Source organism: Erinaceus europaeus, chromosome 8 (genome assembly GCF_950295315.1).
Source record: "Erinaceus europaeus chromosome 8, mEriEur2.1, whole genome shotgun sequence".
NCBI lineage: Eukaryota > Metazoa > Chordata > Mammalia > Eulipotyphla > Erinaceidae > Erinaceus > Erinaceus europaeus.
Genome location: NC_080169.1, coordinates 53556144 through 53583314, shown reverse-complemented (window position 1 = coordinate 53583314; position 27171 = coordinate 53556144). Strand labels below are relative to the sequence as shown.

At 36.2% G+C, this 27171-nt stretch overlaps 1 protein-coding gene and 1 non-coding gene across 2 annotated transcripts in view; both read left to right on the top strand.

Moving 5' to 3' along the window:
• VPS50 (VPS50 subunit of EARP/GARPII complex) overlaps nucleotides 1-27171 on the top strand; it is a 156256-nt gene that overhangs the window by 18977 nt on the left and 110108 nt on the right. Inside the window, exons 3-9 of the mRNA XM_060196224.1 lie at nucleotides 5791-5913; nucleotides 7761-7832; nucleotides 11147-11200; nucleotides 12652-12722; nucleotides 13739-13856; nucleotides 13944-13979; nucleotides 16507-16589. Of these exons, the coding sequence (XP_060052207.1) occupies nucleotides 5791-5913; nucleotides 7761-7832; nucleotides 11147-11200; nucleotides 12652-12722; nucleotides 13739-13856; nucleotides 13944-13979; nucleotides 16507-16589 (557 nt within the window). The remainder of the gene's footprint in view (nucleotides 1-5790; nucleotides 5914-7760; nucleotides 7833-11146; nucleotides 11201-12651; nucleotides 12723-13738; nucleotides 13857-13943; nucleotides 13980-16506; nucleotides 16590-27171) is intronic.
• LOC132540115 (U1 spliceosomal RNA) lies at nucleotides 24523-24687 on the top strand. The gene has a single exon (XR_009551374.1). It is a non-coding gene; the product is annotated as a U1 spliceosomal RNA (small nuclear RNA).

Here is a 27171-nt window from a genome sequence, read left to right as displayed (position 1 = left end):
GACAAAAAAAGTCTGTGTAAGATTTTTTTTTATTATGTTTAGTAAAGGAAAATATGGCTCTAGTTAATAAAAAGTATGTTGACTTTCGTAAGCTATCAGTGGTTGCATTTTATTGCCTTTTGAAGTACCTGTAGAATCTCCCGAGGACATTTTTCTGCCCTTTGGGAAACCAGCCACTGTTTATATTGTACAGCCTGTTTTATGCATTCCCACTATACTATTATTACTTATGTGTAAAAGGGGTGGGGGAAAGCTTCTTAAAACCTCCTATATGTAATCTATTCCCCCCAAATTCTCAAACTTGAAATTCTCTTTTTTCGTATTGTTCAAATACCACCTTTCCTATCGGATATAAACTCACTTTCTGTCCTTTGATGTCTTTCATTTTATTTATCTGTCTTATGTTCTGCCCTGCAATGTCATTGTTTATTCACCTGATCCCTCCTATTGCGTTAGCAACCATTAGAAAGAACAGCTAGATTTTACTTATCTTTGTTTCTAAATGACTTAATATTGGGAATTTTTACACAATGGGAATTTAAAAATTATTAAATTGAAATATGTGACTTGTCTGGGAAAGGTAGGAAAATAGTTTTGAAAATAAAGAGAGGGATTTGATTTGTTTATTTTTGTTATGTTGTGTTTCTTTTTTTAATTTTTTTACAGTTTATTATATTAGTTGTAGTTTTTCTTCAGTTTTAATTCTGGGGTGGCATTGATGTACTTTTCTTTCTTTTTGGTATAGTTGATTACCATTAGCACATAAGTTGTGGAATATAACTATGGTCTGTAGTTAATTACTAGATTTTTGAGGTTAAGCAGGCATTTATAGCACTAGTACTGCTTATATGTTCATTTGTTACTATAGAACATACATTTACTATAAAAGTAACATTAAGATACTTTATTAAGATGAAAAGTTTATAAAACTAAAATACTTTATTCCCACACTTAATTTAAATATCTAAAGTACTGTAGCTTTTTTAAAAATCATGTTTTAATAAGGAGTTACTTTTGTTATTATATCTCCTGATTTTGCTTTTGTAAAATTTTTTGTAGTTTTTTTTTCATTTTGCTTATGTAAATCATTATCTCATACGTATATATTAACTTGTAAAATTGGGCCTCTAGTGAAGAATTATGCATTTTTGTACACAATACTGATCTTAAGAAACCATTTTATATAATGCATAATCATGGAGTCATTGTGAAAGGAATATGTAATCTAGCTTTCTGTTTATTTTTCTAGTTAGTATTCATATAATATCCCTAGAATCATTTTGCCATTTATTATAATTTCTAGTTAGAAGAAAGAAGCCTTTTTAAAAGCTTGCGAGAAAATTTGACTATCAAAAGAATATTATCTTTTCTCCCATTTTGCTTTTATTTTTTTTTTTAAATACAGTTCACCTTATAAATTAGTTTTGGTTTGATCAGTGATTATTTTCTACAATATGCCTTGGCACCATGGAGCATAATGATGGAGAGTGAGGATGTATCTCAGTTCTCAAGAGGTGTGTAATCTGATCAAGCAGGCAGGAACAAACAGTAAAAAGCACACAGGGAATGATGAAGTAGAAACAGTCTCATCCTGCAAGTGTAGTGAGATTAAAAAGGAACAGGATGATCAGGATTCTAGTCAGAATTGAGTTTGACTGTGCTAGTTCCGATGTATGTTTTTACACAGCGTTATGCCTGAAAGGAGAGAGTATTTTATGGAGATGGGTATTTTATGTTGGGCATTTGTTTTGGGTTGAATTCTATTTTCTGTGATTTATTTCTTTTTCTGTCTGCCTTGGCTTTATCTGTCCTTAATCCAGGTTACTTCTGTTCTTATTGTCAAGTGTTACATACATGTCAGTTCTGTGAAATTAGATGGGTTTGTCTGTTCACTGAAATATAATTGCTTAGTTCTTTAAGAAGGAGTGTCATTTGACCTTTTATGTCCATATGCAGATTGTACTGCTTTTATAGACTCATCACATTTATGAAATACATTTGTGAGATATTTATAAATGAAATTATGTTTCCCCTTTGACATTTTTTAAACTAGACATTTGAGTGTATTTATGTGTGGAAAAAAAAGAAGAAACAATAAGCTAGGTATGGAGAGACTTAAAATAAGTTACCTGAGGCTAAAGCATAGTTGAAACTAAAACCTAAATGTCTTTACCTTCAGATCAATCGGGTAGTATCTCAGCATGGTGTCATAAACCATTGACATTTATACATTTAAGATGAAATGCTCAATTCACTGCACTGTACTTGAACTTATGGTTTGGGTCCACACCTGATTATTTTCAGTCTTAACAATGTTTATAAACTTTTTTTTTTTTTTTAATGGCACTCACTTCATTGACTTGCCCATGGTGGTGTGGAATTCCTAGGCAGGTAGCTTTGCTTTTCCCCCTTTTGAACTTTAATGTCTCCCTACTCAGTGTGTAGAACTCCTGGTTCTTTTTTCTATTTCCCATTTTATTGTTATATCACCTTGGAATTCAGGGAAATTGCTTATGAATAAGCTAGTTGGGAAACCTTCTGCAAGTGGTGTGGTTTTCATCTAATTCTGTTCCTCACACCATTGCCTGGGGCAGGGGGTGGGTGGGCTGCCCAGATTTATGTGTTATAGATATATCTCTGTGGGAATGCAGTTTCCACTGATAAGGTGCTGAGTTTCTTATTATATTCAGACTGTCTGATTGTATGCTGAATCAGTGACGTCTGTGTGTTTGACCTTTTTTGTTACTGTATTTCATAAGCTGTGTTTTGGTACAGAAGAGACATTTTCTTTTCCATACATTATTAATAATGCAGGTTTGATTTTTATATGACTTTACTCTTTTTTTTTTTTAAAGTAATTTGGTGGCTGTTTTAAACAGCTAACTATTCTCTTACCCTTGTATTTTCTGTAGATTGAATCAACTAAGATGAGATAGTTTTGTAGTTAATATTCACAAATTTAAAATGTAAATTTAACTCTAAAATAATACATGTTCGGCTCTTTCTGTAAATAAAATTTATGCCCTGCAATAAAATAATTATCAATATCTTTATTTGGAAAATAATGTCATTTGATTAACTACGTAGATTTGTATATTTATTTATGATAAAGAATTTTTTCTGGTAGTGGAGAATGGTTATGCAAAAAAGACAGAGATGTCACAGTCTCAGATTCAGTTTCCCATATCGATATAAACAATAGATGAGTAGTGTTCTGTTAAAAAAAAAGGAAGAAGAAAACATTTTTTCCAATTATTATCTTAGTAACTAAAATCAGTTTTGAATAGTGGTTTTGTTTTTGTACTTAGATGTATTTGAGATGAAATAAAAACTTTGAATGCATTGCTTTTAAAGAACGATTTATTTTTGAGAGAGTGAGAGATCAAGATCAGAGCATCGTTCCAGCAAATGCAGTGACAGGGTTCAAACCCCAGGGCCTCAACTCATGTAAATCCTGCACTCTATTCACTGAGGTGTCTCCCTGATTGCTGAATGGCTAGATTGTTATATATCATTCATTATGGCTTGACTGTTTAATATGGCAGAGAGCATATCTGAATTACTGAAATTTCTCTATCAGTTAAAGTTTCTGTTTGTTTTGTTAGGTAAATAATGTTTTAGGAGATAGTTGTACAATTTTATTTTTTGCTGTTGTACTTGTTTTTTTTTTTTTTTTTACTATTTATATATTTTCCCTTTTTTTGCCCTGTTTTATTGTTGTAGTTATTGTTGTTCTTGATGTCATTGTTGTTGGATAGGACAGAGAGAAATGGAGAGAGGAGGGGAAGACAGAAAGGAGGAGAGAAAGACAGACACCTGTAGACCTGCTTCACCGCCTGTGAAGCGACTCCCCCTACAGGTGGGGATTCGGGCTTGAACCCGAATCCTTACTCTAGTCCTTGCGCTTTGTGCCATGTGTGCTTAACCCGCTGCGCTACGCCGGACTCCCCTTCAAACCCCCCCCCCCTTTTTTTGTGTCTCTAGGGCTATTGCTGGGGCTTGGTGCCAACACTACAAATCCACTGCTCGTGGAGGACATTTTTTTCCACTTTATTGGATAGGACAGAGAGAAATGGAGAGAAGAGGAGGGAGATAGGGAGAGTGAAACACAACTTTAGACCTGCTTCACCACTTGAGAATTGTTCCTCCACGATGAAACCCGGATCCTTGAGTTGATCCTTGCGCTTTATTGTGTGTAACTGGGTGTGCCACCGCCCAGCTCTTGTACTTGATTCTTTGAAGATGTTTCTGAAGCAGATATTGTGCAGTGTTCTACCATTGTTTTCTTCTATATATTTTGATAGTTTCTGGTCTGACGTCCAAGTCTTTGATCCATTTGGAGTCGACTTTAATATACAGTGAAATGTGGTGGTCTGGTTTCAGTATTCTGTATGTCTCAATACAGTTTTCTCATCACCATTTGTTGAAAAGATCCTTCTTTCCACCTTAATGATTTTGGCTCCTTTGTCAAAAATTAGATATTCATAGGTGTGGGGACTAATTTTTGAGCTCTCAGTTCTATCCCACTGGTCTGTGCGCCTCATTTTGTTTTAGTACCAGACAGTTCTGATTATAATAATCCTGCAGTATACTTTGAGATCAGAATCATCATGCCTCTATTCTTGTTGTTTTTCTTCAGGATTTATTGGACAATTCTGGGTATTTTCTGGTTTCAGATAAACTTTTGTAGATTTTGTTCTATTACGTTGAAGAAATTTGCTAGACTGTTGATAGGGATTGCACTGACCTGTATGTGGTCAATCTTCCAGAAGGGAAAGATAGTCATTTTAAAGATGTTAATTCTTCAAAGCTATGACCATGGGATACCTTTCCATTTCTTTATCTCTTTTTCTGTTTTATTTAGACAAATAATTTTCAGTTAGGTCTTTCACCTCCTTTGTTAAGTTCATTCCTAGACACCTAATTGTTTTTGCTGCTATTTGAAAGGGATTGACTTCTGTATTTCTTCTTCTGAGTTGCTGTTTGCATAGACAAGTGCCCCTGATTTTTATATATTAATTTTCTACCTTACTACCTCTCTACTGATATTTTAGCTAATTATGCCTTGAAATTATACAGGATAAGGGTGCTGACACTAGGAATTTGTCTGTCAGACTCTTTTTAGTAATAAAATTCTGTGGAATCCCCATCTGCATCATTGGAAAGAAAACATTTGATCAAATATGGAGCTTTAGGTGTATAATGAGAGCAGTACTTGGAATACCCATGTAATTTGAGGGAATCTTCATAGAACTATATAGAACCTTTCCTAAATGCAATTTCTTAGACAGCAACATGATTTTTAACAAAAAGGAAGATATTTGCTATTCAAGGTCCCAAAGTGGATTATGACACAAAAGTCACTGGGATGTATGTTGCTCCCTTGTTATTTGTGTTGAAACAGATTTTAGGATGTTGTTAAGTGGAGGTGTGTGTGTGTGTTGTGGAAGAGGTGAGAGAAATGTATGTGAGAGATGTTAAGCCATCACTGTTTTTCCTTTTTATTAAATATTTTTAAGGTCTTCCTGGTTGTTACACAGGAAATTGAAAATAGATTAAAATTTTTTTAATTTGCTAGAACCCCCCCCCCCAATGGATAACTTATTCTTAGTATTTGACTGATTCCTAATTTTCTGTGAATTTCTTACTTTCTGATAGTTTGTATCTTGGTCCAAATGGTTCCTAACATATTTGGAAGTGTTAAGACAGCTGATCATTTTCTTCAATGCAGATAGAATTTTAACAGCTACAAGTACTATAATCATGATTATTTTTTTCCCCCTCTTAAAGGAGGAATTTCGAGAACTTCGAGAACAACCCAGTGATCCTCAGGCTGAACAAGAACTAATTAATAGTATTGAACAAGTATATTTTTCTACAGACTCCTTTGATATTGTTAAATATGAGCTGGAGGTAAAAAAAATCATAATATTTTAAAGCCTATTTTGTTAAGTGATTGAATTTGTGAGTGAGATTTAGTTGTTGTTTTTTTTAAAGATGGTTTTAATTGTTTTTATACCAGAATAATTCTGTGATGACCATATGAACTCTATTATTTAAAATAAAATTATTTTGAAAAATGTGATATTAAGTGCAATTGTAGAGTACTGCTCTGAAAAAGAACTCTGTAGCTGATTTTTTTAACTACTAGTATGCCATATATGAATTTGCTTTATCTTACACTGACTAAATAAGCTTCTAAATAGTAGCTCTGTGATTTAATCATAGATGTATATGTCTGTAATTGTTTAACCACAATACAACTCTTATGCCATGAAGTTGTTCAGAAAAGTATGTAGTAGTGAAAGTTTTTTTTTGCTGAAATCAAATTAGTATGCATGTGTATTCCATCTATAAAATCAGTCTGCAAGTATTTCTAAAGTTTCATCACTTAGACTGAGACTTGGTGTTCAATTTCACATCTATATAATGTATAAGTGTTTGTTAGTTTCACATACTGTGTCCCTCAAAGTAATGTAATCCAGAACCACAGTAGCTGATGCTATTATAAAGTAGTGCTTGGTTATGTATGTACCAAAAATATATAATATGTATATTTTAAGTAATATATATATTTTTATTGAAGGGAATTAATACCTCATAGAGCAGATCCCCCACCCCACTCCCCAAGGTTCTCTTTCTCTTGGAATAACCATACACTTTGAGGGAATCCTTCCAGAACTATGGAACCTTTTCTGAATGCACAGATTCTTAGACAGCAGTGTGATTTAAAATTTTTTTTAATTATTTTTTTTATTGGATAGAGACAGAGTAATCCAGAGGGAAGGGGAGATAGAGAGGGAAGAAGAGAGAGAGACCCTGTAGCCCTGCTTCATCACTCCTGAAGTTTTCCCCTTGCAGGTGGGAACCGGGGCTTTGAACCTGGATCCTTGCACATTGTAACATGCACTCAGCCAGGTGCGCCACTGCCTAGCCCCAGCAGTGTGATTTTCAAGGACTCCCTCCCTAGAGTCCTTTGTTTTGGTGCAAGACACCATGTCCAGATCACGTTTCTTTTTTGTCTTCTCCCAAGGGGACTCCCCCCCCCCCCAGGTTTATTACTGCTTTAGTTAGTTTGCTTTTTTTTTTTTTTCCTCTTTCTTTCTCTCTTTAAATTTTTAAAAATTTTATTTTACCAGAGCACTGCTTAGCTCTGGCTTATGATGGTAGAGGGGCTTGAACCTGACTTGGAGCTTCAGGCATGAGAGTCTCTTTGCATAACCATTGTGCTATCTCCCCCAATCAGTGACATATTTTTTAAGTTCTGTCATAGACTTAAGGGTTAGACCTGTGGTTGTGAGGGTAGAGAGAAGGTTAGGAACTTTTTTGTTTGTTGTTTGTTTTCTCTCTTTTTTAAATCTTTATTTAATTTGATAGGACAGAGAAATTGAGGGAGAAGGGGAGGGGGAGGGGGAGGGGAGGGGGAGAGGGAGAGGGAGAGGGAGAGGGAGAGGGAGAGGGAGAGGGAGAGGGAGAGGTTTCCATCCCAAGGCCTAGGCCTGGTTTCCCGGAGGTTAGAGTTAGCATTGATGGAGAAAACAAAACTAGGTAAGTGATGGAGCTTGAGTACCTGAGGGTTAAGTAACTGAGATATGTCCAAGCTTTTGTCTCTGAAATCTCGTGGAGGAAATGAAGAGGAAAGGGATGAGATTTAACACTTTTGTATGCACAAATTATAGTTTGTAAGTCAAAGGTATCTAGAAAATGAAACCAAATCAAACTATTCTTTGATTCTTCATTTAATTATTTTTTTTTTGTAGAAACTCCCTCCTATTCTCAGTTTGCAAGAACTAGAGGAGTATAGAGACAAATTAAAACAACAGCAAGCTGCGGTAAGTAAAAAAAAATATATGTTCTGAAAATAAAACTGGAACACAGAAGAAATGTGTAACATTTGAGATTTTTATGGTCTAACTACTAACATGATATAAATCTTAAAATTTAACTTTGACTTAAATGATACATTTATATAAAACCTTCATTTCTATTCAGTTTTTTGCCTCTAGAATTTGGGAATTCTTTTTCTGGAATTTTTAACATGATCAAAGAATTTTGAACTTTTTTTCAAGATTAGTAAGTACCTTTAGGCACCTTGTCATGCAGGCATGCTTGACTCTCCTACCGTTAAGTTTGTTTTGTGATTGAGGTTTTTTTTTTTTTTTTGGTGGGGGGAGTGGATCTGGGGCCCCACATGCATGATTTCTCCACTTCTCCCCTTCCCATTGTTTTCTTTTCCTTCCCCTCCTTTCCTCTCCCCTTCTTCTTTCCCATTTTCTTTTCTTTACCGTGGTTACTGAAACTGACTGGCTACGGAAGAAGGGCAAATGCTAGAAGAAGAACTGAAACAAAGCAGAGATAGGAAAGAGAGAGAGAAAATTACATTTATAGACACATGCAGGATCGAGGGGGGCGAGAGAGAGAGAGAGAGAGAAATCACAAGTACAAGCCCCAAGTTTACTGGCCCTTTAACTTTTATAGTGAGTTCAAGGGCTTTTAGGCCATATCTTATTAAGATAGAGACAGAGGGACAGGCAGATAGACAGAAACAGGGAGAAAGACACTATAGCATCAGTTTCCCCGTGTGGTACACTTCTCCTGTGATAGTATTTGGCTTCAAACCTGGTGTGCAAACATGGCAAGTTACCTGCCCTACCAATCAATTATCTCTCTGATCCTTAATTGAATATTTTCATCTCAAGATAAAGGTCCTCATTTCTATTTGAAATAGATCCAAAGAGAATATAGGGCTATGAGAAAAGCCTGAATTTAAGTGACCATTGTGTGATTTCTGAGTGAGTTATTTAACCTTGCTAAGTCTCTTTAGCTTTGTCTATGGGTTTTAGCATTGCATTCTCTCAAATTCCATATTTCTCTGTATTTTCATGTTAAGCTGAATTCTCTTTACAAATCTTAAACTATTCTGTAAAGTATTACTAAGTAGTGGTCATAGGTGGTCTTGTTAGTTTGTTTGTTTATTTATTTATTTATTTACTTACCAGAGCGCTGATCAGCTCTGGCTTATAGTGGTATGGAGGACAGAACCTGGGACTTTGGAGCTTCAGGCACTAAAGTCTCTCTGCATAACCATTATCTACCCCTGCCCAGTTTAAAAAATATATTTTTATTTATTTATTTATTGGATAGAGACAGAAATTAGGAGGGATAGGGAAGATAGCCGAGAAGTGAGAAAGATACCTGCAACACTGCTTCACCACTTGGAAAGCTTTCCCCTGCAGATGGGGACTGGAGGTTTGAACCTTGTCATTATACATTATAACATGTGCGCTCAACCAAGTGTACCACCAGTGGACTTGTTTGTTTTTTAATACTAAAGGCAAACTAGTAATAAATTTACCTATTTGATTTAAGATGGGATTTTTAATAATACAATCTGTTATATAAAGGAGGATTTACTTCTCTTTCTTTTGTATTATTCCTAGAAGTTTCAGTGGTTGTTAGAATCTTCCTGCTAGTAGCAGTAACAGGATAGGGACTTGAATCCCCTGAGGATTGTATAGTAAAAATACACTTCTGCAAGATTCAATTTCAGTAAATGTTGGAAACTTTATCTCCTTTTGGCTTAAACATGCTTAGGTCTTTGCCATCTGTGTGCTTTATGTAGTATTTTGGGGGCTAAGAGCCCTAAAGTGTAGTGACCATTGCGGTTTGATAACCTGGTTTTGAATCCTGACCTTGTAACTTACTAACTGTGAAGTTGAAGGCATGCTATGAATATGCTCAAGTGGAAAATGAGGATGTGTCTAATTCATCTCAGAAGGTTGTCATGAGGACTAATTGGGATAATGTAGAAAAAGCACGTAGTGCACTGCCTGGCACAAGTGCAAACTACTCATAACTACATCATTCTTTTTTAAACCCAGTTTTGTAAAACCAGGTGGATTTTTGTGCATGTCTATACAAACTCATAGTAGTATAAATTTGTATGTATCTATCCAAATTCAAAAGATTAAAAAACATGAAAAGACTAATGCAAATTTTGAATGAGTAAATTTTGAATGTTAGAATCTTAACTGACCTAAGAAAAGGGAATCTATGTTTCTTGAATAAGTACTTACTTGTCACTTATGGTATTTTGTGCTTCATACTATATGGGGTGTCACTAAAGTGTAGCCTGTTAGGGGTCCCTGAAATTTTGATATATGAAAGAGACTGTTCTCAAAAGTCCTTCTAGCTTATATACATTAATAGTGATCATGTATTTCGTTGTCGGAAAAATCATAAAGCATTTTCGCATCATAAAGCACAGGAAAAAAATTGTCATGACTTTTCTGACAAACTAATAATTAACCAAGAAAAGCTTAGATATTTCCATAGCATTTCAAAACACACATTTTCAGTTTTTCAGACATAGAGGACCAAGTGACTATTTTCTTATATGATACAAAGGATCCAAACAAAGGGATACAGCTGGTCTTTGTTTCCCAGATATTGTCTCCAAAACAATTTTCAGTTTGAACAGATTTCATTTTTTTAAAGCAAGTTCTGCACCATTAAAGATTGTTACACCTTTGTACCTATTAAGTCAGATAATGATATTCATTTATTATTAAAAATAATAAAAAGGGGGTCGGGCGGTGGCGCAGTGTTAAGCGCATGTGGCCGCAAAGCGCAGGGACCAGCGTAAGGATCCCCATTCTAGCCCCGGGCTCCCCACCTGCAGGGGAGTCGCATCGCAGGCGGTGAAGCAGGTCTGCAGGTGTCTATCTTTCTCTCCCCTTCTCTGTCTTCCCCTCCTCTCTCCATTTCTCTCTGTCCTATCCAACAACGAATTGCGTCAACAAAGGCAATAATAATAACCACAACGAAGCTATAACAAGGGCAACAAAAGGGGGGGGAAAAAAAGGCCTCCAGGAGCGGTGGATTCATGGTGCAGGCACCGAGCCCAGGAATAACCCTGGAGGAGGAAAAAAAAAAAAAGTAATAAAAAGATCATTTACTGAGTTTTTGTCAGAAGCAACTACTACCTCTTTCACTAATTTAAAGTCCAGAGGCATATATGTGACTATAGCATGCTAACATTTGTTATGACAATTACTGGGAAGACTTGGAGAATATTCTTGCAAAAATTTAAAATGTAAAATATAACAGGAAGCATAAGCCCTTCCCTTTTTTTGTTTCCATATAGGTCTCTAAAAAAGTGGCAGATTTAATTCTTGAAAAACAGCCTGCTTATGTAAAGGTGGGGTAATACTTATTTTTATTTAGTATGTTGTTTTTAGAAAATGTTTAAAATTTTTTACTCATGATATAATAGTGGTAGTTCCATGCCATACTCCCCATCAAAGTTTTGTGCCCCCAACCACCAATGGATAATACTTCATTTTAGTTGCAAAATTGAAAAAATGGTTAACTTGCATCTGAAAATATTGACAATTTTTTGATTTATACTTTTACCTTAGCTTACATATAGCCTTTATATGTGTTGTGTATTTCCTTCTCATTTTTTTTTTGGGGGGGGGGAAACGTACCAAACTGAAGAAGCAAGTTTTTATTTCTGATTTTAAAGTAATCTCTTTGGTTTTCCACATGTTAGAATGACCAGGAAAATTGTCTCCATGTAGTTCATATCACACTGACAACTAATAATGATTGCTCTACAGTGATATAAAAACAGGTCTTGAAAATAAGATAAAGTTGTGGATATATGATTGCATCTTTTATCAGAAATTGGAAAATCCATCAAAATATCTTAATGATTTTCAAGTGAACTTTTTCATTGTCAAGGCATCTTAGACAGACTATGACCCACATAGTCAATGACTGCCACCTCTCCAGATTCAAAGGAGGTCTCAAAACTTTACATCAGGCTCAACCTGACGCTGTTGACTGGCTACGGAAGAAGGGCAAACGCTAGAAGAAAAGAAGCATATAGATACTGTATTTGTTGTGTCATTTATTTTTTAAGATTTTATTATCTTTAAAATATTTTTATTATTTATTAGGTAGAGAGAGGGAGACTGAGGGAAGGGAAAGAGAGATAGAGAGAGAAATCAGTAGCCCTGCTTCACCATTCACAAAGCTTTCCCTCTGGAGGTGGGGATCTCAGACTTGAACTTGTGTCCTTGCACGTTATAACGTGCACTCAACTACGGGTGCCACTCCCCCCCCATGCCATAGCCTTTACTGGCTTGTGAAGTTCTCTCAGGTAGAGACATTTAATGGGTTTATTAGTATTTAACTGTGTCTTTCTGAAAAACAGTTTGGGCCTAGATTTCCTTACATAATGACTAAATATTTTGTCAGTTGTTAAAAATCTGTCCATGTTCAGCGGGGAAGCAATTACAGAAGCCAGACCTTCTACCTTCTGCAACCCTCAACGACCCTGGGTCCATGCTCCCAGAGGGCTAAAGAATGGGAAAGCTAACATGGGAGGGGGTGGGTTATGGGGATTGGGTGGTGGGAATTGTGTGGAGTTGTACCCCTCCTACCTTATGTTTTTGTTCACTAATCCTTTCTTAAATAAAAAATTAAAAAAAAATCTGTTAAAAATAGTTACTTTAGGTAATTATGAATATTATACTAACAGTTCTTAAACTTAGGCATTTTTGTTGCTACTTTGTTAGAGTACCATATGAAGAAGAAAAGACAATAAAATGCCACAAGGAATAACTTTTCCTTACCTTTCTGTAGGAACTTGAAAGAGTTACCTCATTGCAGACAGGTCTTCAGTTAGCTGCTGTTATCTGCACAAATGGGAGGAGGTATTGTACTTTATAATATCTTATTCTTACTTTTATTTTTTTATTTTTTATTTATTTTTAAATTTTTTTTATTTAAGAAAGGATTAATTAACAAAACCATAGGGTAGGAGGGGTACAACTCCACACAATTCCCACCACCCAATCTCCATATCCCACCCCCTCCCCTGATAGCTTTCCCATTCTCTATCCCTCTGGGAGCATGGACCCAGGGTCATTGTGGGTTGCAGAAGGTAGAAGGTCTGGCTTCTGTAATTGCTTCCCCGCTGAACATGGGCGTTGACTGGTTGGTCCATACTCCCATTCTGCCTCTCTCTTTCCCTAGTAGGGTGTGTCTCTGGGGAAGCTGAGCTCCAGGACACATTGGTGGGTTATTCTTACTTTTAAACAAGTGTCTCAATAAAACTGTGAGACTATCATTGATAATTTAATTTTATTATGACTATGCTTTCTAGACTATTATTTCATCAATTGAAAATCCACGATGATCAAAACTATTCTAAGAAGTTAGGTAGTGTCTCTACATCTAGTTGTGACTTGATAATGTTACTGGTTATTGTTTTTGTATTACTTATGTCAGTGCCTCTCAAAATGTGTAGTAAACAAGTCTTTTTTTTAATTCTACCTTGTTACAGGCATTTTTTTTTTTTTTGGTAAAATGCTGTGAACGAGTTACTAGGAAAATGAAATAAAAGTCAGGTATATAAATACAATTCCATTTTTTTGTCATTAGGTATTGGATTATCCTATCAGCTTTTGCTCTAAGTATTTTGAATCTAATGTTCAATTTCTGTACTTTTCTTCTGATAGACTGGTAACACTTTGAGGATTGGCACCAGTCTGTCTCATATTTAAGTGATTCTGATTTAGATTGAACTGTTGAATAAATCTGTCAAATAGTATTCACAACCCCACTTTAAAGACTAATCTAGGATCCTACCACATTTCTTGCCTAATTGTTCTCTGTGAATAGTGTTCTTATTCTTGAAAAATTTGACTGTTTTTGTTCATATTTACAGGCATCTAAATATTGCAAAGGAAGGTTTTACTCAAGCTAGTTTAGGCCTTCTTGCAAATCAAAGGAAACGCCAGTTGCTGATTGGACTTCTGAAGTCTCTGAGAACTATAAAAACATTGGTATATATAGGCTACATTTACATATATATATATATAATTAAAGTTTTACTTTGGCTGAAATAGATTTTACTTTTTTTTTTTTCCCAGCAAAGAACAGATGTACGCTTAAGTGAAATGCTAGAGGTAAGTTAACAGAGATTGGACATTTGACAATCCTGATGCCAAATAGAAAAAACTCAGATACCCATTTTTCTCATCATGCTGTATGATTTAAGAATCAAGGCAAGAAAAGTAAAACAAGGTGAAGTTTGAACATGGGGCATATTGTAGCAAGGCAAAGGATTCTGGAGTAGGGAAAGATTGGGCAGAAGGTATTAGGTATCCAGTACATGATAGGTTTTTGGTGGAAATGATTTGCAGATACCTACCAGGGGAAGATAAGAAACTGTATCCATATGTCAACAACTGTTATGTAAGCCATTATTTCCCAAGCAAAATGATAACAGAACAACTGCGGTAGAAAAATTCACATGCATTTTTCTAATAATGCTTTCATGATTTAAAGAGAATTTTGCTCTTACAAATGTCTGTGTGTTAAAGAACTTTTTCCTATTGCTATATCACACTTTATCAAAAATATTTTGGGTGTAAATGTTTACTTTGTAGCAAAGTGGGTATGTTAACTTTAAAAATGTCTCTCACAATTGTACTAGCACCCAAATTGCAATAAAATTATTTTTTGCATCTAGCATCTAGTTGTGACTTAAGGAATATGTAATATTTTTGTTATGATTATAGTGTCTCATGCAAGTTTTCTTTGAACAATCTGTGTTTCTTTGATGCTTTCTTAATATTTTATTCACGTTCTATTTCTCCAAAGCATAATGTGTGTTTTTCCTTAACACTTGAGCTCCTTTGAGTAGGTACTTTATCAATTTGAAATAACAGTGCTTCCAATTGTATTTGCTGAATTTAGATTATACATGTGGAAACTATTTAATTTTTTTTTTGTAATCACTTTATTACTTCCAAAGTATTACAGTGAAACCAGAATTGAGGAATCCATATGAAGTATTCACTTGACATTAAGTTCATTTTTAGGTGATAAACATGCTCTGAGGTTATAAAGACTAGTAGTATACTTTTTAAATATATAAATTTAGTTGTTTAAAATGTGTATTGACTTCTTTGTGGTAGAACTGTAAAATGTTGAATGCAAATCAGATGCTATATTGTTTTGAGCATTTTCCATAAATATTAATGAAAGGAGATATTTTTATTAGTGATTTCATAATGATTAACAACATTAGGATATAAGAGGGGTACAATTCCCTACCATTCCTACCACCAGAGTTCTGTATTCCATCCTCTCATTGGAAGCTTCTCTATTCTTTATCCCTCTCCGCGAGTATGGACCAGAATTCTTATGGGGTGCAGAAGGTGGAAGGTCTGGCTTCTTTAATTGCTTCTCTACTGAGTATGACCGTTGGCTGGTTGATCTACACCCCCAGCCTGTTTCTATCTTCCTCTAGTGGGGTAGGGATCTGGTGAGATGAGGTTCTAGGACATGGTGAGGTCATCTGCTCAGTGAGAAAGATGATATTTTACATATAGCCTCTATTTGGTGTGCCACTGACTTCTAAAGATATGTGAATAGTTAGAAGAATACCTTCTATATGAAGCAGCTTATCATTCTGTATATACTCTGCCCACATGTATATTCTCAGACTGTATTTGAGGGAGTAAAATGTTTTTCTATGCTCTGTAGCTAGTTGCCTTTTTATGTTTTACTATTTATCTACCATTATATTTTTTTAAATATTTATTTATTCCCTTTTGTTGCCCTTGTTGTTTTATTGTTGTAGTTATTGATGTCATTGTTGTTGGATTGGACAAAGAGAAATTGAGAGAGGAGGGGAAGACAGAGAGGGAGAGAAAGATAAGACACTTGCAGAGCTGCTTCACTGCTTGTGAAGCGACTCCCTTCCAGGTGGGGAGCAGGGGTCTCAAACCGGGATTCTTACGCTGTTCCTTGTGCTTTGTGCCACGTGCGCTTAACCCGCTGCGACTCCCCCATTGTATTTCTTTTTAAATATTTATTTATTCCCTTTTGTTGCCCTTGTTGTAGTTATTACTGTTGTTGTTGTTATTGATGTCGTCGTTGTTGGATAGGACAGAGAAATGGCGAAAGGAGGGGAAGACTTTCAGAGAGGGGGCGAGAAAGTCACCGGAAGACCTGCTTCACCCTGCAGGTGGGGAGGCGGGGGCTTGAATCGGGATTCTTATGCGGTGCCTTGGGCTTTGCGCTACTTGAGCTTAAACCGCTGCGCTACTGCCCGTCTCCCTACCATATAGTGTTTTTAATGCTTACTTAAGAGGAATTATTTTTTTCATTCTGTAACTTTAAAAAATATATTTTATTTATTTATTGGATAAAGACAGCGAAATCTAGAGGAAAAATGAAGATTGAAAGGGAGACACACAGAGACATTTGTAGCACCGCCTCTGCACTTGTGAGGCTTTCCCCTGCAGGTGGTGGCCCGGGCTTAAACCTGGGTCCTTGCACATTGTACGTGAGCACTCAACGTTGTGTGCCACCACTCAGACATTGTTCTGTAACTGTTTGATGGAGTATAAACAGATTTTTTTTTTTCAGGTACTTAAACAAAAATGTTTCCAGTCTACTGACTTCTGTTACTTTTATTTTAAGGAAGAAGACTACCCAGGAGCTATTCAGCTATGTCTGGAATGTCAGAAAGCTGCCAGCACTTTCAAACATTATAGTTGCATAAGGTAACACAATACAAATTTTTTAAAACTAACTCTATTGTCAGGGTTTTTTTTTTTTTGTAAGAGAGTTGCAATATGTAAAGTTATTGAGCATTGAAGTAAAATTAATGAGCGTTGACATTTTTATGTTTAACCAGAGCACTGCTCAGCTCTGGTTTATGGTGGTGCTGGGGATTGAACCAGAGAGCTCAAAACCTCAGGCTTAAAAGTCACTTGCATGACCATTAACCTGTTTCCCCAGCCCTGGAGATTAATCTTAAGTATTTTGTTCTAGTTTAGCATTCATATTTATAAATGTGCAATATAACACAAATAAAAATAATACTTCTCAGGGTGTGGTACCAGGTACATTTTAGGCTTAGCCCTTTTTTTACCTCATGAAAACTTTTGGTTTTGGCTAAAGCACAACTTGACTCTGGCTGTTAGTGCTGGGGATCAAACCTAGGACCTCTTTCATCCAAGTCCTATATAATACTACTGTGCTACCACTACGACCCTCCCCCTTTTCATATTTTTTCCAGTCTGTTTTTGTTTTTAATTTTATAATAGAGTAGTAGTATTGCATATCTTGGGAATTCTTCCTCAACATTGCCTGTCTTATAAATATTGAGAATGTTTTTGCAGTTTGTTCATTAGATCTATATGGTTCAAGTATTTGTCTTATCCTGATAAGAATTATTTTGGGAAATTTTGATATGGTTTAATTTTTTGTTATAGCATCTTTGCAATATTTAAATGGTTGTATGTTTAAGATATTGCCTTTTTTGTTTCTAAAATTTACATTGTGAAAATAAAAGCTATGTTCTTTACTGTTAGTTCTAACTTTATTAATGGATGTTTGCTCTGCTTAAAATGAAGGCAACTTAAAATTGCTGGGAACAGTATCTTGGGGAATCTCTAATTATCAGGTCAAATTTCCATCATTTCTAAAACCATCATGAGTGACATAAAGTCTAAGTAAAATATTGTGCTTGCCAAGCAAACCCAGTTTCAAATTAAATTCTTAGCTCTCTTAGAATACAGGTCCCTAGTCTCTGCTGTATGAAAATTCTGGAATTCAGTAAGCATGATTTTGATTGCTAGTATCTAAGAAATAAAAGGATTATGCCAGAATAAAACATTAATATGTTTGGATTAAATTTCTTCCTTGAATATACTCTCACAGTATAGATTTCTGCTGAGTACAGAATAAAGGCTATTTCTCTCGTAAATAAAGATATTTCTCTCGTATAGTTGCAGTTTAAATATTTAAAGCATTTTTTTAAGATCAGGCATACTGAAACTATATACTTTTTATTTGATTAAGGTAGTACAGTGATATTTTGGTTTTACCTATTTTGATATTGTCACTATTAAAAACTATTATGGGGGTCAGGCAGTAGCGCAGTGCACATGGCGCAAAGTGCAAGGACCGGATTAAAGATCCTGATTCGAGCCTGGGCTTCCCACAAGCAGTGAAGTAGGTCTGCAGGTGTCTTATCTTTCTGTCCCCCCTTTGTCTTCCCTTCTTCTCTCAGTTTCTCTGTCCTGTCCAACAACAATGACAGCAATGACAATAACAGTAACAATGATAAAACAACAAGGGCAACAAAAGGAAGAAAATAGCCTCCAGGAGCAATGGCTTCGTGGTGCAGGCACCGAGCTCCAGCGATAACCCTGGAGGCAAAATAAATAAATAAAATTAAATAAAATTAAAAACTCAATTATTATGTCTATATTTCTTAGATATAGAGAATATAGTAATTAGCTCAGCCATGTTGTTTTTACTTGAAATTTTTCAAAAGGCCTCTGGCACCTGGAAAAAAACTTAGTATTCCTTTGATTTACTTTGTGGTGACAAATCTGTTGGAGTGGGAGCAGCTTATTTTTGATAGGGTGATCATAATTCTGGCAGTTGTATATTTACTGAGAGTCTTTTATATGTAAAATGCTTTGCTTTGAAATAGTTTGTGCAGTGATGAATCATACTCAGTGTAATCGATATCAAGAATAACTCAGATTGAAATCGGCATGAGTGGGTTGGGGCCTTAGAGAGAGGAATGTTTAGCATATATTGGAATCTAAATCTTAGGGGACCATGACTAAGAAGGACTGAAGGAGGAGTTAACTAAGCTACAAGAAGAGAGACTATGGATAGGAGATTAAGGGTCTCATGATGAAGACTTCGATGGAGATGGTAAGGAAAATAAGAACTGAGCATATGTATCGGACTTAACAGTAACAAAGTCAGAGTTAACCTTATTAAGGATGTATTTGGTTTAAGTGTAAGATTAGGGTATTCCATGAAGAGGGTGGATGTGGAATTGAGAGGGAGAAGCTTGAATATTTGAAAGTCAATGGGGAAGTGATAGGAAACTAAAATAGAGAACATAACAAGCTTTTCAGGGATTATAGCTGAGATTGACTTCAAAAAGGTCACGGTCTATTAGAGATTGGGTATGGAGATTTGGTGGCAGAAATTGAGGAAGCAGTGCTTTGTTTAACACTTTATTTCCCCCCCCCCACTAATTTACATTTTATTGGGGCTGGAATATAGCTCACCTGTTAGGGTGTATACCTTGCCTTACTTACTGTGTGAGTTTAAGCCCCAGCATCACATGGGAGTGCCGTGGCACCAGAGGATGCTCTGGGGTGGGGTTGGGGCTAGGGAGTCTCTTGTTCTTCTCTTATGTGGGGCGAAATAGGCCTGGAGTAGTGAAATTGCACATGTGTAAGACCCAGGTACTATAAAATTTAGCTATACTAAATTAAATGTATTATTTGATGAGTGTCAACTATAAACAGTGTTTTTGAAAAGAAATTTCTAATTCGGCCTTTTAAAGTTAATGTGAAGTGGCTTCTGAATACTTTTATTTATTTATTTATTTTTAGATTTTTCTTTTCTCTTTTTTAATTTTTTTATTATTAGTGTTTATTTATTGAACTGAGACAGAAATTGAGAGTGAAGGGGGAGATAGTAAGGGAGAGAGAAAGAAACACCTGTAGCACTACTTCACCATTTGTAAAGCTTTCCCCTTGCAGGTGGGGATCCTGGGCTTGAATTCAGGTCCTTGCACACTGTATTGTGCCCTCAGTTAGGTGCGCCAGCACCTTGCCCCCTGAATGCATTTTTTCCCTTAATTTCCTTACTGGGGGATTAATGGTTTACAGTCAACATTAAAACACAATAGTTTCTCATAAATAAATAAAATCTTTAAGAAAAATAAAAAAATTCAACACAATAGTTTGTACATGTGTAGCATTTCTCAGTTTTCCACATTTCCATTCAACCCCCACTAGATTGCCATCATGTTTTGCCATCACACCTTTCTGCCATCATGTTCTAGGACCTGAACCTGCCCCACCACCCCAGAGTCTTTTACTTTAGTGTAATACACTAACTCTGAGTACTTTTATTTATTTATTCATTTATTTTTTTTGCCTCCAGGGTCATTGCTGGTGCTCAGTTCCTGCACTATGAATCCACTGTTCCTAGAAGCCATTTTTTTTTTCCATTTTGTTGCCCTTGTTGTTGTTATTGTTGCCATTGCTGTAGTTGTTGGATAGGACAGAAAGAAATTGAGAAAGGAAGGGAAGACAGAGAGGAGAGAAAGATAGACACCTGCAGACCTACTTCACTGCCTGTGAAGCCACCCCCCTGCAGGTGGGGAGCCGGGGGCTCCAACTGGGATCCTTGCGCCAGTCCTTGCGCTTTGTGCCATGTGTGTTTAACAGGCTACTGCCTGTTCTCTTCCTGAATACTTTTACAGAGAGGAGGCATGACTGCATTTGTCTGACCTGTTGAAAAGGCTGAAATTGAGAAATTCAGTATCAAGTTGGTAATGATGACTGAAAATAATAATGTAATCATTTATTTTAGATAATGCAGCAAATAAACCTGGTATGTTTACAAATGTGAGCCATACGTAGGATAATAAGAAGTTTGTCAGATTCTTTGAAAATAGGCAAGCACAGCATGCACAAATACGTTGATACACAAATACCAAGATTCACTGTAATGGAGTTTTCCTAGTTTTCCCAAGGAAGATGGTAGAATTGTGTTTAAGTCACTGCTAAAGCAGATTTAGCAGTCAGTTAAGTTAGTGACATTGGTATTATGACTCAGAAGCAGAGCTAGTAGTTGGGATTGATTGATGGTAGTACGAAGCCCTCTAACAACAGTTCTATCCAATTACCAGCACTGTTTTCTTTGCTGGCCACCTTGTCTAACCCAATTCTCTTTCCCCTTCAACTGTTATTTTACCCATTTGTTCCTCTTTGGGAGAACAAGTGAAATCTGTTCACTTCTTATGTGTGGATCATATGATGTGGGATATAGTAGTAGAGTTAATGGCTATATGGGGCATGCAGAATTCCTAAAAGTAATAGGAATTTTATCATAACCTCTTTTTTTTAATAAGGAAATTTAATTTCCTTTATTTATTATTAGATAGAGATAGGGAGAAATTGGGGAAGAGGGGGATAGAAAGGGAGAGAGACAGAGAGGAATCTGCAGCTCTATCTTCACTACTGGTGAACCTTTCCCCCTGCAGATGGGGACTAGAGGCTTGAACCCAGGTCCTTGCATACTATAATATGTGTGCTTGACCACCACTTGGCCCCTATTGGACCTTCTCTCCCCCCCCACACACACACTTTCGCTCTCTCTCATCTTTATTAATTAGATGGACCTTTTATTTTCCTCTGTATATTTATTTCTCTTTTCCTTCTGGACTTGAAACACAATGCAGTACTAGTTCTAGATCTCTCTAGTTGGGCCTGCTCAGATATTATACATCAACATTGTTTCTATTTAAATTTTCTTTTTAATTTACTTTATGGCATAGTGTGTGAAAGAGACTAGAGGACTGCTTTGTCCTATGCTACAGGTCAAACCTGTGTCCTCACATCTGCAAGGGATGTTTTATACTCAAGTTAGGGAATTTGGCCAAATACAAGATTTTATCTTTGTTTTAATTATGTGAATTGAAGTGAAAAATCATCTCTCATTGTTCACTGTAAAGTCCATGTAAGTGGTTAGATCCCTTTTCACCTGAATTTGCACTTCTCTTGCCTTAGACATCGATGACACGGACTAATTGAACACTGACTCTTAGTATTCTGAAAGTAGGAAGAACAGGATTAACATGTTTGCACTTGCCTGAGAGGCACTGTCTGTATGTCTCTTAAGTCTCAGGCTCTGTGTGTGTAATTTAATAGGTGAAGTATTGGTCAATATGGTACTCCCAGCTGGTTGAGAAGTGGAAGGAAGCAGGTACCTCTCTCTACAGTACATTTTCTTTTCTTTGATATGTGCTGTTTCCACATCTTTTTTGTTGTTGTTGTTGTTGTTGTTGTTGTTTGTTTCCACATCTTTAATAAGAAATACTGTAACACAGGTTTTCTTCAGTTTCATAACTGACAGGGCACAATTTTACTTTATTTGAATTTCTTGACTTGATAGACAGTCATATAAATTGTAGTTTATTGAGAATAAGAGTATGCTTATGTTAAAGTAGGTTTGTGAATGAAATATTTCTTTTTCAGTTCAAATTTATCAAAATAGTTTTAAGAAATTACTAAAAAAAAAAAAAAACCTCAGTACTGCTTTTTTGCATTTTATTTCATTTGAATGAAACTGGAAGAACCCTGAGTGAATTCTAGAGTATGCACTGAAGTTTCGCATACTGTCAGAACTCGTATATTGTGTACTGTACTTTAAAATAGACAGGTATATGTAGTTTGTTACAATCTTTCATCTTTCCCCCCCCTCCAAAATATGGCCTTAGAATTGGATGAAAATTGTGTAGGGTCTCCGCCTGAGTGGTAATGCACCCCGTTAAGTGCACGTATCACTATGTATAATGATCCCAGTTTGAGCCCTCCTGCTCCCCACCTGTAAGGGGTCTGCTTTACAAGTGATGAAGCAGGTCTGCAGGTGTCTGTCTCTTTTCCTCTCTATCTTCCCTCCTCTTCCAATTTCTCTCTGTTCTTTAAATAAAATATAAAGAAAAAAATAGTTGGAATAGAAAAATCTTCAAATTACAGTGTATTGAGCACATTTTATTTATAAATACAGTGTTGCTAGTTACTACTCTTGCATTTAATTCCTTTTTACGCTTTATTTATTTATAACATACCAGAGCACTGCTCAACTTTGGCTTATGGTGGTAGAGGAGATTGAACTTGAGACCTTTGGTGCCTCAGGAATGAAAGTCTCTTTGCATAATTATTATGCTATCTCCCCAGCCCAGGCCTTATTTATTTAATGAGAGAGAAACTACAGCTCCTCTATGATACATGTGCTGCCAAGAATTGAACCTGGGCCCTCCCATGTATAAATGCTGAGGCTCCTCCCCTGCCACACCATAAACTGCTTTCTAGCAAGCTGCATCTGTTCTCTCTTGTCCAGACCCAGGCACTGGGATCCACATCCTTGCCTGGAGTACTGTTTGAATAGTATTTCTTCCAGTTTACCAGATCTGCTACCTAGATATGTATGTAGGTCTCCAGTTCTTTTTTTTTTTTCTTCAAATTATCTTTATTTTATTTATTGAATAGAGACAACCAGAAATCTTGAGGGAAGGGTGTGAGAGAGAGGGAGAGATAGAGAGACACTTGCAGCCCTGCTTCACTACTTACAAAGTTTTCCCCCTGCAGGTGGGGACTGGGGGCTTGAACCAGGGTCTTTGTGTATTGTCACATGTGCACTCAGCCAGGTTCACCATCACCTGGTCCCTTTTTTTTTTTTTTTTCCTTTTCTTAAACATTTTTATGAGAGAGGGAGAGGGAAAGAGAGAGGTATTGGGGTCAGAGCATCACTCCATCATATGTGAGGCCAGTGACTGAACTTCAGTTCTCACAAGCAAATTCTGTTCTCTACTTGCTGGGCTACTTGCCAATTTTCCTTGCTCTCTCTGCTTGGACAGACTTTGATATCCTGCTATTCTGATGCCACCTGTACTCATCTCCTAGTGTAACATTTCTTCAGTCTCCCTTCCCTATACAATGTCATTTAAAAAAATAGTGTAAAGAGCCATGAGTTAGCTCTTCAGGTACAGGGTGTCTTAAAATGCATGAGTTCCCAGGATTGGGCCCTATTACCACACAGGAATGCCATGAACAACACCATGATCATTTCAATGGATGATGGACCAATGATCTGGTGTCTTTCTCCCCCTCCCTTACTCCTTCCATTCTTACCCATTTTATCTATCTGAAATAAAAATATTAAAGAAGTTGGCCCTAAAGTAGCAGAATTATATATGTGTAAGACCTTTGTGTTGCAAGCAAATGAATGGAGAAGTATTGTAAAGTAAAAAATCTACGCATGGCAAAAGACATGATATTTAAATAAAAGGTAAATGTTTGTCTTCATGTGTTACCAGCCCCCTTCTTACTCCTTAGAGTTAACCATATCTACAGTGTAATTTTTCCTAGATTTTATTATAATTTAAAATACAACATTAATTTTTTTCCTGATTTGTTACCTTTGGATAACCTATTTCTTTGTGACCTATGATAATATACCAGTAAGAGAAAGGACTTTGCTAAGCATCCTTTTTCTCATTTCTCTCTATCTTCCGTGTTTTGCTAGTGAAACTGCTATTTTTACACGCTCAAGTTTAGGACATAATTTCTATAAAACTATAATTTGAGTTTTCTGTGCTCATTTAATACTGCTTCTAAAAATTGGCCTGATAGAAATATTTACTATACTGTGATTATACAAATATTATTATTTAAAAAATATTTTTTTCTCATTTATTTAGGATAGAGATAGAGAGAAGTAAAGAGGGGAAGATATAGAGTAGGGGAGGGAGAGAGAACTACTTTGCCATTTGGGAAACTACCCCCCTCATAGGTGGGTATTAGAGGCTTGAGCCTTGCACATTGTAACATGAGTATCCAACCGAGTATACCACCAGCCAGTCCCTCTATAAATATTATTATCTGGATACTTAATGTAGCAGAGGAAAGACCATAATCAAGAAGGTGGTTTTCCTGTAGTGAGACTTATCCATTGCACTTGGCATTTGTTGACCCCGATGATTTCCCCAAATGTGAGAAACTCAACTGCATAATTTGTGGTAGTGGGAGACTGCGTGTGTGCTCTCCCCTGGTTAAAAAATAAATAAATATTATCTGAAGAACTAAGTAGAGTAATTGGGCTTACAAAAAAAAAGGGAAATTAATCCTAAATAAAAATCAAAGTTAGTATATTATCAATTTCTCTTGAATACTTTTCAGTATTTTAGGTCTTAATCAGCTGTTATCATTACATATTCCTTGTTTATAATTGTCCTTTTTGTTGTAGTAACCTCAGTAAGGTGTCCCCCCCCCCCCCCCCGGTAACACTGTTCAGCTCTGGCTTATGGTGATACAGGGGATTGAACCTGGGATTTGGCAGCTTCAGGCATGATATTTTTTTTGCATACCATTATGCTGTCTATCCCCGCCTGAGATTTATTTATTTTTAATACAGGGTACATGAGATAAAACTTCAGAATTACAATTGTTCTTAGTTTGGTCTACATATCATTAAAATAAAATTATTTTTTCTTAGTATATGGAAAGTATTGTTTAGCTGTCTTCTAGACTTGTTTTATAGAACAGAGTGAGATACTATTTTCCTCTCCTCTCCTCTCCTCTCCTCTCCTCTCCTCTCCTCTCCTCTCCTCTCCTCTCCTCTCCTCTCCTCTCCTCTCCTCTCCTCTCCTCTCCTCTCCTTTCCTTTCTTCACCTCCAGGGTTATTGCTGGGGTTGGGTGCTGGCACCTTGAATCCACTGCTCCTGGTGACCTTTTTTATTCCACTTTATTCAGTAGGACAGAGAAAAATTGAGAGGGAAGGGTGAGATAAAAAGATAGATACCTACAGACCTCTTTCACCACCTGTCAAGCCACCCCCTACCCCACCCACTCCCAGTGATTTTTTTTTTTTAATAACTAAAGATGAATTGAGAGGGAAGAGGAGATAGAGAGGGAGAGAGAAAGAGAGGCACCTACAGCACTGCTTCACTGCTCATGAACCTTCCACCCTGTAGTCGTGGACTGGGAGCTTGAACCTGGTCCCTTGTGTTTGATATGTGCACTCTACTAGTTGTTCTTGTCTTCATTCCACCCACTACAATAGTGATTTTTATTTGTAAAAAATTAGCATCTTTTTTTTTTTTTACTTGATGCTCTAAAAAGTGTCACCAGTGTCAAGAGAAGTCATCCAAAACTCAAACTCTTTATTCTTTGAAGCTAAGACAAGAATAATGCATTACTTAATGCTTATCTGTATGAGATACTTTAGAACTTATTATAGTAAAGGTGTTTGAAATTTATCCATTCTCCAGGAGTTTTTAATAATAAGCAGTTAATACAGGAGTGTGGGAGGATATGCAAGTGGATGGAGATCAGAAAGTATACAGACAAAAGACCATTAGATATGTTCATGCTGTGAATGGTTCTCTTATAATGCTGCAGAAATAGAAATTATTGACATAGAAATGAAAGTCAAATCTGATACTGTTAGCTAAGGCAGTACTGACTACTCAGTAGTTCTAAATTGGATTTCAGTGATCTTTTTCTCACTAAAGTTTATTTGTAGCTTGAAAGTGAATCTGGGGAGGTGGCACAGAGCTAGAGGACATAGCTTATACGTGTAGGGCTCTGGGTTTGATTCCTGGCACTGCGTGAAGTAGCAAAGAAATGCTCTGTCTTGCTGTCACACAAACACACATGAAAGTAAAAAATAGAATTGTGTTTTAAAAAAATTTTAAAAGTTGAATCATGATAATAGTAAGTATGTTTATAATAGAAAATTGAAATTTGAAATTATTTGGTCTCTAATGTCAAACACTGCAGTGTTCTTTTTTTTTGGTAACCTTTTTTATTTAAAATATTCCTGAAAACAGTTGTTTTTATCTATGTTTTATAGATGAAAAAGTCGATGCTTTGCAGAGTAGATAGCAGAACTAGGATTTAAACTTAAGGTCTGTTGGAATTGAGAGCTTATTGTTCTTAACCACTACTCTGTAATGCTGTCTCTTAGTATATAGCTATTAGATTCAGTAGATGCTCAAGACCAGTATGTCAGTTTTCAATACTTTGTTCTAATAGCTAAATTTGTGTGTTTACCAGAGTTAATTGTACTTCTTTTCTTAAATATGTTCCTGACAGTTGTGTTTGTTCTGTCTTTATGTAAACAAATTAATGAAATGAAACAAAAATTTGAAATGAATACAGTGGAAAACCAAAACATTGTTAAGAATAAAATTCTGGGTGGGGGGGCTGGGCGGTAGCACAGCGCAAAGGTGGCAGAAGGATCCCGGTTCCAGCCCCCAGCTCCCCACCTGCAAGGGTTCACCTTGCAAGCAGTGAAGCAGGTCTGCAGGTGTCTATCTTTTCTTCTCCTTTCTGTCTTCCCCTCTTCTCTCAATTTCTCTCTGTCCTATCTCACAACAACAACAATTATGACAACAGTCACAATAACAACTGCAAAAAGGCAACAATGGGAAAAAATCGCCTCCAGGAGCAGTGGATTCATAGTTCAGGCACCTAGCCTCAGCAATAACCCTGGAGGCAAGAAAAAAAGAAGAAAAGTCCTTTTGAATTTGT